At 52.1% G+C, this 14,868-nt stretch overlaps 1 protein-coding gene across 12 annotated transcripts in view; it reads right to left on the bottom strand.

The window, feature by feature from the left end:
* NAV2 (neuron navigator 2) overlaps positions 1–14,868 on the bottom strand; it is a 706,422-nt gene that overhangs the window by 317,363 nt on the left and 374,191 nt on the right. The window contains exon 1 of one of the 12 annotated variants that reach the window (XM_070274949.1): positions 2,123–2,289. The exons of 10 other annotated variants lie outside the window; for them this stretch is intronic. In XM_070274949.1, the coding sequence (XP_070131050.1) occupies positions 2,123–2,173 (51 nt within the window). In that variant the 5' untranslated portion in view covers positions 2,174–2,289. Of the gene's footprint in view, positions 1–2,122; positions 2,290–14,868 lie in introns of those variants that run through there. One more of the 12 variants, XM_023646541.2, reaches the window with a different exon arrangement.

Genomic DNA, 14,868 nt, shown 5'->3' with positions numbered 1-14,868 from the left:
AAGAGTTGTTCCCATTTAATAGACACCATGTTTCAGACTCTGTGCTGGGTCCTGTTCCTATGTTCTCATTTCATTCTTTCACAACCTGGGGAAGGAGGAAAATTGATTTGGAGATTAGTAAGCACCAAGGCTGGACTTGAAACCAAGAATCACCTGAGAGCAAAGCCTTTCACTACAAGTGCAGCCTCCCACCACAACTGGGTTCTGCACAGAGAAAGTGCACCACCACCAACCATCAATCAGTCAATCAGGAAAAGGTGAAACAACAAGCAAACTAACAATGTGTCAACTAACGATGTCTCGGTGGTTTGTAGGATTCGGCAGAGAAGCTGAGGCCCATCCTTGAGGATAGCAGAGGCTCTCTGAATGTCAAGGCAGCCATCACCCTTTCCTGCCTGGGGTCTGGGAGGATTGGGTGCACGAGGACAGAAAGTGCTGCCTCCCCCAGCGCTTCCAGGTTGTCTGAGCGCCTCCAGCCCCTCCCCCACCTGGTGGGGGATACTCCAGTGGACCTCAACTACCTTGGGTGGTCCTCACAGTTAACTTGAAAAGTGCGACTGGGTCTAAAGATCCAGACAGACCCAATAAAAGCTGACCTTTGACCCACGTTGGGGAATGCTCCCTCCAGAAGCCAAAAGGGCAGTATCCTGGAGCAGGGAAGCCATCCCAGCTTTTGCCATGGCCACCTGCCACCAAGCTCTGGACACCATCCCCAGGGATGCTCCATGTTTTCCCTGCCTGGCAAATAATTGTTCTTTCTTTCTTAAAAGCATTTAGGTCTGGCAGCCGGACACTATCCAGTCCAGACCAAGGCCCAACTTTCCTCTGCTGCATCTTGGAGTGGCATCTCAGGTGTAGCTTAGAGAGAAAATGCGTGAAACTCTGGGCTCTCCCACAAGTCTGGCTGGAGAAAGATTCCAGGAAAGGATTAGGGAACTGGAGTCCTGACATAGTGCAGCAAAGGTGCATAACGTCTGCTAATGTTACAGCACATTAAACGACGTTGTAAAAAAGTAGCTTAAAGTTAGACAGGCCAAACATAACACAAGAAGTATGAAAAGCAAGGTGCCATTTTTCCAACAAATAAGTTCATTATATAAAGAACCAGCTTAGGTTGATTTAGCATCTTAGTATCCCATGCAGCTGCTGCGATTTTTTTTTTTTTGGTAGCATCTTTCAAGAACTCATCCCAGTAAGAATTCCAGTTTATTAATAATAACTATTCCTTATTGAGTCCTTATTATGTGCCAGGAAATCTATATATATGGTTTCTTATTCTCCCACCAGCACTACAAGGTGAGAACTTGCCCCATTTTACCGAGGAGGAAACTGACACCCAAAGGGGTAAGCGACTTGGCCACAGCTGGCTGACTTCGATGGGGAATTAGGGTCCTCGCCAGCTGAAACCATCAGATAAAAGACAAATCAGAAAAGCAAAACCCGGGGAGGAGCCTTGCGACCACATTTTCCTGGGATGTGGAAGCAACTCAGGCTTCCTGCGGCAGAGAGGAAAACGGCGCTCTCCTCAGCCCTCCCAGGAGTGATGGGCGGTTATTTTTGAAAACGGAGGAGGGAAAAAGTACCTGCAGCCTAGATGGTTCTTGCGAGCTTGAAAGAAAACTAAGCCATTGTGAGAGGCGGGAGAGCAAGACTCGGTGCGTACTCAAGCTGGGCTGACGCTTTTTTCCGCAAACAAGCCAAACCGCAACAGAGATTAACAGCAGCGTTCATCCCACCCTATCAAAACACAATGGGGGGGGCAGGGGGGGTGCGGACCACGCCGACCGGACCCGCCGGGAGAGCGCAGACCTGCTCGCTCGAGACGATCCCCAGCGAGGGCGCCCCAAGAGAGCCCCGGGAATTCGGAGGTGGAAGGGGCCGGGGGATAACGCAGCGTATTCCCACCCCCCTTCAATCGCTCACACACACATACACACATTGACTTTCCTGCTTAAAAAAAAACCCTGAAATCTATCTTCCAAACAATAAGGGAAATACCAAGTACGGAATGCATTTCAGGGGCTTTCCATCACCGGAGACAATTCCTGATGAGGATGGGGGTGGGGTGGGGGGTAAAAAGTAGAGCAGCGCCGGGAGACTGAGGTGTGCAGTGCCCTCTTACCAGCTTCATGGTGGTGTTATTCTGTTCCCAGCGCCACAGCATCACGCTCATCTTACTTCAGGGCGAGGAGGGAGCGGGGAGAGAAAAGGGGAGGGGGCCGAAGCACCTGCCCGCGCGCCCGGCAGGTCCGGCCGTCCCGTCCCGAGTCGTCGTCTCGGCCCGGCCCCTCGGGCATCCCGGGCGCCCGCGGCCGCCTCTCCTCCGCCCCCGGCCCGGGCCGCCGGTGCGCGCGCGGGGACCCGACCAGGAGTCCGGCTCTCGTGCCCCGCTCGCTCGCTCGCTCCCCGCCGGCGTCCCCGCCTCCGCCAAATCAAACAACTCCCCCTGCGTCCGAGCGCCCGCGCCTCGCAGCGCGCAGGCCGCTGGGGCCGCGGCGGGGGGGTCCGGGCGGCAGGCTCCCCGCCCCTCGCCGGCCCGCGGGCCGCCCCGCGGGGCCCCCGGCGCTTCAATGGGCCGGTTCGCCATCGCGGGGTGGGCAGGGGGGAGGGAAGGGGCAGCGATGGCCGGAGGGGGAGGTACTTAACTCTTTCGGGGAGGCAGGGCAGCCTTAGATAGTGATGGAGGGGTGTGATGGGGGGGCTGCCGGAGCGCAGTCTGTGGCTCCCCGGGTCCTCTCGGTCCTTAGCCCAGACACAGCCCGCGCCTCTCCCCACGCGTGCTCAGCTCCGTCTTTTTGCATGTCTTTTCTTTCTGCACGAACTCACCCAAGTTGTCTGGCGGTAGCCACTGGGGCCCCCGCCCCCAACAGCTGGGATTAGTGACTGTGGGATGGATGCACATCGCCTCCACCTCCACCTGCACCCCACCCCACCCCACACGCCGCTCCCCTAGCAACATTTATTTCCTGCTACGTGAAGGACCGGGCTCAAGTGTTTTCAAACACACCTGGCTGCTGCCAACACAGAAAGGACACCCGTGACCCTCAAGGGAGGAGCAGGCAGATAGGGCAAGAGGCTGTGTGCGCTTTGTTTCCTTTTCTGCCTCCCCCGCCTGCCACAGGCTCTCTCTTGGGGCCTGCCCCCTTCATCCTGTGCCTTCCTCTGAGAGTTTGGGGGCTGGGCACCTGATCACCTTCCTGCCCAACCCTTGGCCTGGGTCCAGCATCCCCTTAATCTAGCAGTGACCCTCCAGGGGACCTTCAGAATCCTGAAAAGTCTCAGGATTCCTTCGGCTCCCCAAGGCAAGATGGCACTGGCCACCCAGACCTCGGGGCTTGCATCATATTTGGGCTGCACTGACATCTTGGGATGGAAATTCTGGCTCCCCACTGCTGATAGAGAGCTAGGACGATGACAACTCACAGAACTGCCTTATTACACATTCACTTCAGTAGTCAAAACTGTTCAAAATGAGGAGAGGTGATAAAATGAGTCCTAATTTTTAAAAAATCTTTAAAACATGTCAATTAGATCAAAATGTTGCCCTACCTAAACCTTTCAGGATTTGGTTTGTCTTCATGGTTGAAAAATCCCAACTCTTTTCTCTGGCCTACAACTTCATCTCCTACCGTCTCCCCTGCCTACTGTGCTCCAGCACTCTAGCTTCTTTCTTATCCTCAGGCACATGGAAATCCTTCCCACCCCAGGACCTTTGCACCTGACAGTCCCTTTCCCTGGATCACCGTTCCACCCAGACCAGCCCATGGTCTCATTTTAATGTGACCTCCTCAGAAGGACTTTTGACTTTTAACCTAGTGACCTTCTTCCCACACTCTTCTATCCCATTCCTCCCTTTTTCTGCTCACTGTGTGACCTTAGCTAACTTGTATTCTTGTTTATTTTTTTGCCTCATCCCATTAGGCTATAAACTCCACGAAAGCAGGAACCTTGTCTGTTTTGTCCCTCCACGGTGTCCCCAAGTGCCTGGAACAGTGTGTGGCACACAGTGGGAACTCAGAAAATGTTTCCCAAATGAAAGAATGCAAGTCTGTTGACAATGTCCTACTCTAAGTTCTCACAGCTTCTTCTCTATCTGGGACTGAGCCAGACCCAGGCAGCACATCCTACATCCTGCCTGGGGCCCTGCCCTAGACTGAGTGACCCTTTTACGTACACCTCCACACTTACTTCTGGAGAATGAAACACAGGCACCAATATTTGCTGCCTCGAGGGAAGGGAACATCCTAGGGGAACAGAGAGGGAACAGCATATGTCATTTGAAAAACCATATTCCATATTAAGTTATCTTATGTATTTGGAAAACAGATTCTAAAATAACTTTTTTTTCCTGAAAATAAAACTGACAGAATCTTATTGGCCAGGAGAAGAAAACACGAGCTCTCTGCAGCAGCTGCTTTAAGCCAGGAGTCCTTGGAGCTGGGTGGGAGGATGTGGAGGCCAGAAGCCTCCCGGCTGTGTGAAAATGCTGAGACAGGGTGTTTGTGCATTTTGGGGGGAAAGATCTACCAGCTTATCACATTCTCTAGGATACCCAAAACATTAAAAACTGCACATCTCCAGGAAGTCACTGGATGAGCAATTAGTTCCCCATCAAAATCTTTGCAGGTCAAAGATGGAAAATACCATTCATGGTGCCAAGAGGAATGGGGGAGGGGGAGGGCTAGAGAGGGAAGAAATCCTGCGGCCTTGCCTTTCAAACCTCACACAGGGGGCTGGCCTGGTGGCACAGCAGTTAAGTTCGCACGTTCTGCTTCTTGGCGGCCCAGGGTTCCCCGGTATGGATCCCGGATGCAGACATGGCACCACTTGGCATGCCATGCTGTGGTAGGCGTCCCACATATAAAAAAGTAGAGGAAGATGGGCATGGATGTTAGCTGAGGGCCGGTCTTCCTCAGCAAAAAGGGGAGGATTGGCAGCAGTTAGCTCAGGGCTGATCTTCCTCAAAAAAAAAAAAAAAAACCTCACGCAGGTGTGCTAGCCACAGGTGTGCTAGCTCATTTAGCAAACGCTCCTTGAGCATCTACAGCAATGCCTTTACCCGGCTCTGTGCTGGGTATTGAGGTCAGAGAGGAGTCCCTCTCTGATGTGTGCGTGTGTGCCCCTACCATGTACACACACAGTCTAGTAGAAGATGGACACGTACCCTAACAGGTGCAAGGTAATGTGACAGGTGCTACAAAAGAGGGCTGTGCCGTGTACAGCTGGGCCATAAAGAAAAAAGCTGTGAACAAGACTGGGAAACTTGGAAGAGCTCCACAGAGGAGACACTGACCTGCATCTGGAAGGATAAAGGTAGGCTGGACAAAAGGGACGCATCCCAGGCAGGTGGAAGAGCGCGTGCAAGGGCGGAGAGGTGTGACAAGGCAGAGCCGGTTCCGTGTGGTCAGAGGGTGGAGATCAAGGGGCAGGAAATGGGTGACTTGCTAGGCTGGGGCAAGCTGGGTCCCTGCAAAGGGGATTCTACCTTTAATTCTTATGAACCAGGGGAGTGATTTGACCGAGTTCCTGTTTTAGGTGGACGTCTTAGTAACAGCAAGAAGACGGCTTTGAAAAGGTGGAGGCTGGAGGAGGGAGGCACACCAGTTTAGAGGCTGCTGGACTCGTGCAGGGGGTGGAGAAGGACAACCTGAATAAGGGGAGGTGTATGGAAGAGGACTGATGTCCCCAGTGGTCCACTGATGCAGTGGGCGGCCCCGAGGGGTAAGGGTGTGAGTTTCCCCAGGCAGGTGTCAGGACCCTGCAGGTTTGCAGAGACAGAAGTGGCTCCTTCCAACCTCCCACACCTTGCAGAGCGATTTCCCCTCCGCCACACTGCCTCTTCTGGCGCCTTTCTCCTCCTTCCTCCCATTTCTGTCATCTTCCACCAAGGCCTTTGATGTGAATTAAGGGAAAGAGATCAGCCTGTGTTGAGCACATGGGCCAAGGCTGGTGGGAACAATGCTTGTGAAGCTCTGCCCTGAAGTGTGGTCTGGCTCCTTCCAGCTGTTGGCCTCTTTTTCAGCTCATGGCCTCCTGATCCATCCCCTCGGCATGACAATTCAGCCTGAGCCTTGCAGGCAGTGACACTCCCCAGCCCTGGCTTAGCCCGGCTCCAGGAGTGTGACCTCTCTTGTACTCTCATGGTAGCCACAAGGGAGGGTCCTAGGTCCTAGTACTGAGCAACCCCTGGTGATGCTGACCCCCAGAGGTTGGATCTGCCCTTTGCTGGCAGTGTCCTCTCTTCCAGACCTTTCCATCCCCAGCATCCGAGAGGTCTGTCCCACATCACTCAGCACTTGCTTATTCCCATGTCTGTCTGCTCTGCTCCTCTACTCCTCTGAATTTTCAGCACTTGCTCAGCTACAGGAGGCACGTGATAAATATCTCCTGAATGAAGAGGGGGGAGACTTGGGCCAGAAAGCAGGGTCTGAGGCCTGACACCCCAAAGACCTGCTCATCCACGGACCTCTCCCCTCGGCCGTGGACTGACGATCTGAAAAGTTCCTCCTCACTCCTAAATTCTGCAGCCCGGCCCGTCTGACAAACTAATTTGTGTCCAGATGTTAATGGCTTAATGTGTTTCCCAGATAACGTATTTCAGTTTAACAGGGGTCTTCCACTCTTTCAGCCAAAGCAGTGACTAATGGGGAAAAGTGCAGACACTGTGGGGGCCGGCCAGGGGAACGTCGGACAAAATGGGCTCTTCTAGACTGCGCCAAATGTGGGCTGAAGCCTTTCCACCCACGCGGGAGGCTGATGGTGGGGGATGTCAGCCTCTACATGGTACGAGGATGGCAGAGGGAAGACCAGAAGCAGTGTGCCACCCAGAGGGAGGGAACAAGCTGGAGAGCTTGACATTATTTTTTCCCCAGATACCTTGGCTGGAATAGTAAAATTCCATAGAAGTGTTTAGCATCATCTGTCAAATGAAAATCCTAGCCATATTAGCAGCTATTTATTAAGCATGGAACAGGGCACCTTTCATTTGCTCATCACTTACAGCAATGCTAAGATAGGTCATTTTCCCCATTTTGCAGATAAAGGCTCAGAGGGGGAGAGCGATCGGCTCTGTTTAACCAGCTCAGCAGCTGCCAAACTGGGGCATGGCTCAGGCCGCTCCGCCTGCCCTGTCTGCAGTGTCCATGTTACTGTCGTGCTCCATACAGGAAACGAAATCCCAGAAATGCTGTCCCTGGGATAATGAAGACAACCTGTGAGCAGACAGTTTTGCAGGTGGCGTTAAGACTGACTCGAAGTCTCCTTCCCACCCAGATCTTGGATCTGGAGGAAGATGCATCAAAGTTGAAATAAAAGGCTCGTGGAAGGACACGGTTGGCAGGCTTTTCAGGACTTGAGAGTCAAATGTAAGAAAAGCGCTAAAATCCTTCCTGGAGAAGACTTCCTGGAGGAGTCTTGTCAAAAGCCAGCAACACCGGGGCCTGAGCACAGGAGGTGCCATCTTCCCTCCCCCAGCCTCGGAGCAGAGTGAGCCCCCTGCCAAAAGGTCAGCCCAGGAACACCAGGGTCTGCAGGGGGTCCAAGGCGACCGGAGGGTTTGAAAGTAAGATGTATGACTTTCAGGAGGGCAGATGCAATGTCACACTGACAAGCCCACAAATGAATGAATATGCCCCCGGAAAGGGTTGGGCTGGGCTGGGCTGGGCTAGCCAAGAATTTCTCTCCCACCCTCCACCCCCTTTTTTTCTCTAGAGATAAAGAATTATGTAAAGGCATCTCCTCAGTGCATATACTAAATGCCACTGCCTTTCATGTGTTCCCTGAATAGGGTTTAATTTGTCACTTTCTGGGTCTCCAGGCAATTCACTTTCTTCCTTCCAGTGAGGAGGGTCAGGTGGTGGCAGAGAATTCTGGGTGGAGCACTGTCTCCCATGGCCCCTCCCAGTGTCCCTGTGGGTGGCTCACTATCCTGGACTAGGCCGTGCACAGTCACCCTCCATGCCTTTGCCTAGGCTGTGCCCTCAGCATGGAAGTGCTTTTCCTCCCGTTCTCTGCCAAATGATATCATGTTGATCTTTCCGGACCCAGAGCAAAATTAACTTTGTTGGTGAACTTCTCTGAGATCCCTCCACCGGTTGGAGCTACTTATACCCTCCACTGTGGCCCCCAGGACTTCGTTTCTCTCTTCCAGACTGCCTTTCTAATAGCCCATCTCCTCTTGTAGTTGGGGTGGGCACATCTCATTTGCTGTTATGGGTGTTACTGATATTAATATTATTACCACTGGATAATAAAATGCTTAGGAACAAGTGCTCCATCTTATCCACCTTTGTACACCCAAAATAGTGCTGGGCTTATCACTGGCATTATTAAACAGAATTAATATATTAAGAATGTCAAGACTGTAGGGGGCTTAAAGGTCATCCAGGCCCCCTCTACCCCCCACACTTTTCCAGAAGAACCGGGGTCCCCTGTATAGAGCTTCTTCCACTGTAGTGTGTAAAATGTGTTGAAAACAAACCCAGCCAAATCGGGAGGCTGGCAACGCTGGGCAAGATGGCACCTTGGGCAGCCTCAGGAAGAAATCGAGTCCGCGGTGACCTCCATGGGCTACAGATTCACTTGTTTGTTGGCAGTCTGGAGAGTTGACATTTCCTTTTAAATATCACTAGACGGAAGAGCTTTTGGCCAGGGAGGATTGCGTCTTATTTCTCTCTATAGCCCCCAAACACTGCCAAACAGGAGTTTAGGCTAAGAAAGAAGTTTCAGGATGAATGCATGAAGAATTAAAGAATAACTACAGCTCCGGGGTGAGAGGTTTTTGACTTAGACAAAGCAGCCAGACAGGCCCCAAGCAATCCAGGACACATCCCGGAGGCCGCCACGCTTCCCTCGAGTCCCGGGGTTGCCAGGTGCCCCTGGTATTTATTTGCTCTATTCAACATCCCAGGCCTAAGGGCTCCACCTCCAGCCTCCTCAACCTCCCACCCCCTCAATGAGGCAGATAAGGGTTGAAATTGTGCAATCTTTGGGCGACCTCTGACCCTGCTTTGAAGGGCCTCCATGCTGCCATCCCGCCCTCCCCCCCTCCAACTCCGGCCCTTCCAGGAGCTGCACCGTGGGCTCTGACCCAGGGAGGGGTCAGGATGTGGGGACCTGCAGACGTTTTTTGGAAGTGGCTTAGGCTAGGGGTTCACGTAAGGTGAAATCACACTGGTTAAGGCAAAAAAAAAAAAAAAGTTAAAAAAAATTCTGCCACAGAACTGTGGGCGCAGGAATATAGCTAGCTATTGTCGAAGCACTTAGAAAAGTTCAGTGGTTTCTAATTTTTGTCCTCTGTTCTGGTTTTGTGTCTGAATGATTCAGAGAAGAGCTTGGGAGGGAGCTGCCCTCCAGCCCTCCCTGGGTTGCGCTGGTTTGTTTTGTTTCGGGCGGTTGTGGTTCAGTTGGGGAGAGGGGGTGTGGTTTGGCTTTCGTCATGCCGGGGTTAAGGTTAGCCATTTCAGAGGCAGCCGCTTTCCCAAGGGGCTGTGGGCTACGCTTCCCAGGAACCGTTGAGGAACGGAGCGCCTCCCTAAGAAACTTGTGCTGTGGAGGCTGCTGTCGCTTTTCACCGAAAAGTTACACGATTGAGTGATTAAAGGAACACAAATACCCTCGAAGTGGGCTAAAAATTATTCCCTGAGGGAGACTTTTCCTTTAGAACAAAAGCGGTAGGTAAACAGATTCCACTTTTGTTGGACATCCTGATGTCACGGAAGATTGCTTGTACACGCACGCACGTGCACGCACACATGCACACACCCAGCAGTGTACACACTCCACTCGGAGGGCTCCTCCTTCCCCCAGCCCAGGAGAGGGTGCCTGTGATGAGTGCCACTGTGGGGAGGGTTGGGGACACGGGGCACAAGATGAGGGGAAACAGATGTCTGAGATGCTGAGTCAACAGAGGACAACCTGGGAAATCCCAGAACGAGGATGCCATTGTTTAGCAAAGGAAAACTCCCCGTACTGCTAATGACTCGCCTTTGGCTTCCATGCAGGCCCCTGAAATTACTCTGGTCATAATTACTGCTGCCATTGAGCAGACGGCCTCGGCCCTGCTGTGCATTCTCAGCTCCTAGAGCAGACCTCGTAGACAGGTTCTCCGGAGCCAGCCCCTTTCCACAGCTTCCTCCCTGGAAATGCTGTAGTCGAGGACCTCAAGAATTCACGATGACCTGGTTTTATGTTTATCAAAGCACTTTCCCATCAGTGACCCAGGTGGTTATTCTTAGAACCATTCTGTGAACTGTAAGCTGGATGGCATATTTTCTGAGGAGGACACTGAAGCGCAGAGAGGTTAAGTGAGCTGTCCAAAGTTGCACAGCTGCTTAATGAGAGGGCCAAGCTAGGTCTTAGACCTATTGGCTCCTATCTAAATACCTCTCCATGGGTTCTCAAGACAAGTAGAGTTTACATAATACTATTAACAAAAACCACTGCAGCAACAATAACTAATACTTTCATAAATAAATCCTCTACGTGCTAAGTACCATTCTGAGAAGTTGCATGTAATATCTCATGGGATCATCGTAGTAACCTTAGGATATAGGCTTGAAAGTGACATTTTACAGAAGGGAAAAGAGGTACAGAAAGCTTAAATCCCCTGCCCACAGTCACAGACATCACCTGGATTTGAACTCCGTTTAGCTACAGAATCCACATTCTGAACCTGTGCCGTTCCACCTCTCTGTGTGGTGACATCATACCCCTAATGTGAGCCTGAGATCAATAAATAATGTAGATGTGCTCCACGGAAAGGGTTTGACAAACAGGTGCCATTCCCATTTAGTAGGGCTTTTTTTTTTTTTGCTAGTTTTTTTGTTTGTTTTGGTTTTAATGATCGCTGCTACTATAACTAAATTGTTTCTCGGGTCACGCAATCATAGACAGTGTTTAAATAGCTTTGTCACCAGGGGCAAGTTATAAACCTCTCCACGCCTCAGCGCCTCTTCTGTACAATGGGTACGATCACTTACCTCTCAGGGTTGTTTTGAAACTCAGGTGGGACACTACATATGAAGGCGCCTGGAAAACTGTGAATTCCTAGAGCTAGTTTCCCAAAATGAAGGGATGGGAAACAAAGTTCAGCATCTTCAACAACCTTACGTATGTGTCTTAACTGCAGGACTTCCGGGAAGCTTAAACGTACAAGGGAGCGTCCCGGAGCTCCCAGCAGGAAATCGGAAGTGGGGCACTTCCCAAATTTATTTGACCACAGAACCCTTTGGGTGGAGCATTTCTCAAGCTACTACTCCAAGGAGCTCACCTCAGGATACGTCTCCTACGAGGCAGAACCCGGCACGTGTTTTCCCAGAGGGTCCCCATCCTCAGCAACGTTCAGAGAGTCTGAGGCCATCTGAAGTCACCCCTAGAGTTTCTCACTTAATTTGGAGACTCTGCTGCAGAAGACTTAACCCATCCTTCAGGTTAAGTCATTATAACTATCAGTCCAGGGACCACAGGAGATGAGAGACAAGACAGAGGGGCCCTGGGGCTCCAACAGAAATGCGATGAGACCTTAGATGACCCCGCTCCTTGTGACCTACACACAGTCTGGTTCCCATCAGGCAGGCTCCTGCAGTCACCCCCACAGCCAGTCACTCACAACGTGCGGCTGGCCCAACACAAAACCAAGAATTGAAGGATGGCCCTACTAATTACGAATCCCCATCTTTCCAGCACAGAGCAGATGGGTAAGGATTACCAATGGGACTGGCCCTACGCATGGGGCACAAGTGGAAGAGAATGTGCACCCTAGTCTGCTCTGAAACCACTCTCCTATGGAGGTGGACACGGGATGTCTGAAATACCCATCATTTTATTCTGATAATAAAAACTGCTAACATTTATTATTTGCATACTTAGCAGTCCCAGACGCTGTCCAAGCTGTTTGTATAAATCACCATCTTTAATCCTCACAATAACACTTTGAAACTGGTACTATTACCATTTAGCAGAACAGATAATGGAAGCACAGAGGCATCAGGTAAATTGCGAATCATCACACAGCTCATAATGATGTAGCAAGGATTCCTACACAGGTTTGTCTGAATCCATAGCCTTGGACCTAAGGTTATAAGCCTTATAGGTCTTTTAGAGCAGTGTTTTTCAAAGTGTGATCCGCAGACCAACAGCATTGCCAATACCTGGGAACTTGTTAGATATTCAAACTCTCGGACACCACCCCAGACTTACCCAATGAGAAACTCTGGCGGGACCCAGCAGTCTGTGTCTCTGCAGCTCATTCCGATGCCCACTAAAGGCTGAGGACCCCTGCTCTAGGAGCAAGGGCTTCGTACTCAGGTTGTGGCATCGTGTTACCTGAGAAAGGTAACACAGCCAGCCCCAGATAGCTCATCTGGCCCATTATCCAGCAGCGTGACCCAGCAACAAGCAGAGCACGGAAGGGCAGGGTGGGGGCTAGTAGTCATCCTGGGAAGGAAGTAATAGCAAGGTGTGGTGGTTCCAGGGCACTAGGGCCAAGACTGAACAGGGACAGAGACCCAAGGCCCAGCGTGGGGGCGGGCAAAGGCCAGCACAGCCCTGGCCTGCACTGAACATGCTGATTCCACTCCATTCCACCTCATTTCCCACCCTCCTTCTTCACACGCCCACAGGCTCTCAGGGCTGTGCTGGCCTTAGCGATCCTCCAGGGCGTATGCCTCCCCTCAGCAAGGCCCCAGCCAAGGGGGCCTCCTGCCTCTGCTTGAACCCCTGCAGTGATGGAGAGCTCACTGCCCCCAGGGCAGTCCTTTTTCCTTCTGGAAGCCTCTGCCTGTTACACTGTGAGATTTCTGCGTGTTTCCTTTCACTATCCCTGCCAGTCCTTCCTCCACCCGATGGAGGCCTCGCTGAACCAGCCCACCTCAGAGCAGCCCTTCAGGCTTCCTGGGTCTCCTCCTGCCCAGGATGAAGGCCATGGTTCCTTCAGTAACTCCTCTTCTCTGTGCTCTCATGTCCTTTCATCATCCTGGTCCCTCTGAAAAGGCTTCTGGGGTAGTCTCAGAGAGGGGTGCCCAGAAGCCCTGACCTGCCTCTTTCTGTTGGCCAAGCTCATCAAACTCCACTTGAGGGAACGATATTAGGGCAAGCCAGGCAGACAGCCCTGGGCGGCCGGCCGTGCTGTCCTGATGAAGGAGGGGCTGCAGGCAGGGAGCGCTGACGGCTTTTCCTCCTCTTCTTCCTGATGAGGACGTGGGAAACAACCGCCTGCCCTTCAGAGATTGCCTCCCTGCCTCTGCTTTCTCAAGGAAATGTTTTTCCAAGACCCACTCAACGTGCAATGAGGGAGGCCCATCCTGGACGGGGAAGTCCCACCACACACGCCTGTTCCCCATCACCTGGAGGAGCCCCTGCTCCCTGGCACCTCTCCCTGTTTCCCAGGGTCGGCGGGAGCCGCCATCCCTGTTGGAACCCTTGGCTCTTGGAGTTGGTAAACATGAGGCCGTGTCAAGGCCCCACAGCCTCTCTGCAGCTGGCAGGGATGGAACCGTCTGCAGGGAAGAGATAGTGATGGGTTTGTTTTCACTGGACACACTGCTGGTTACCTTCCCCGAGGAAGCCCGGGGAGGCTGGGCTGGGAGCCTGGAGATCTGGGCCACAGGCCCTCGAGTCCCAGAGCATCCTCCAGATACAAACTACTTGAATTCAGATTCCGGGCCACCCTGGCTAGCTGTGTGACCTGGAGCAAGTGACTGCACTTCTTTGTGCTCTCCGAGCTCATCTGCTCATGGGATTATCACAGTGCCTCTCTCGAGGTTGCCATGAGGACCACGTGAGACACACACATGAACTCTGGGCCGGTGCCTGGAACAGGGTCAGTGCTCACCAGATGTTTATTGCTACTATTGGTATTACTGTTTTATTCAACTTGATAAGGGATCAAGCTGTACATGAGTAGAGCCTTTTTAACTTTACAAAGACTTTATTTATTCTCTTGCTTGATCCTAATAACTCAAGAGATCACAATGTCAAGATTTACCATTAGCGTTATAGAGGTGAAAACACTGAAGCCCAGAAAGGTCAAGTGAGTGGTCAAAGGTCACAGGGCACACCCGTCATCAGATCCCAGACCATCCAACACCCTGACCTGGGCTCCTGAGGCCTGGCTGTGATAGACAGTTTGATTTGTACTATCAATGCATTTTCCCTCATGTTATCCAGCTGTCTTATTTTCTAAAGTCAAGAGCTAGACTCATGATCTTACACACGAAATTCCCCAATCTGGACAGTGTACAGGCTCCCCTGTCCTGCATCCTCCAGTTTCTATCCCAAAGAGCATCCAAGGAAGAGATTCCCGTATCTTTTCACTCCCTGACCTGGCTCCTGGGCCAGGGTTGGTCCAGTCCCTGCCTGGTGTACGAGTCAGTTTACAGCCAGGCTCACTGCCCAATCTAAGGCTCGTCATCTGATCCTGAGCCAGAACCCCAGGGTACATGGTACCAAGTCCTCCTGGAGTCCTCCACAGTGACCCCAGGAAGGACCCAGCCTCCCTTTCACAGTGACCAGAGCCAAGCCCATTTCTCCTGAGGTTCCCGGACTGGAGCAAGACAGGATGGGAGGAGCGTATACCTGGCTGCTCCCAGTGCACCCCTCTAGCTTGCCAATCCAGAGGAGCCCCTAAAAGGGGATTCCAGGAGATTTGTGCCTGAGGCTAGGAGTTGCCATGTTCTATTCAGTGGCTCCAGACCTATCAGATTTTCCCACCATGCCCCTCCTAGGCCTGATAAGCGCCAGCCCTTCCACATCTGCACTAACTGGTTTGCAGGCTGCCCTGGCAGTATGTTCCTGGGAAGGACACTTTATCTTAGTGCTCTTCCTCTGGCTCCAAGAGATGCTTCTCTCTCTCCTCCAGGGACGGCAGGC

Source organism: Equus caballus, chromosome 7 (genome assembly GCF_041296265.1).
Source record: "Equus caballus isolate H_3958 breed thoroughbred chromosome 7, TB-T2T, whole genome shotgun sequence".
Classification (NCBI taxonomy): domain Eukaryota; kingdom Metazoa; phylum Chordata; class Mammalia; order Perissodactyla; family Equidae; genus Equus; species Equus caballus.
This window is presented reverse-complemented; position numbering and strand designations above follow the sequence as displayed.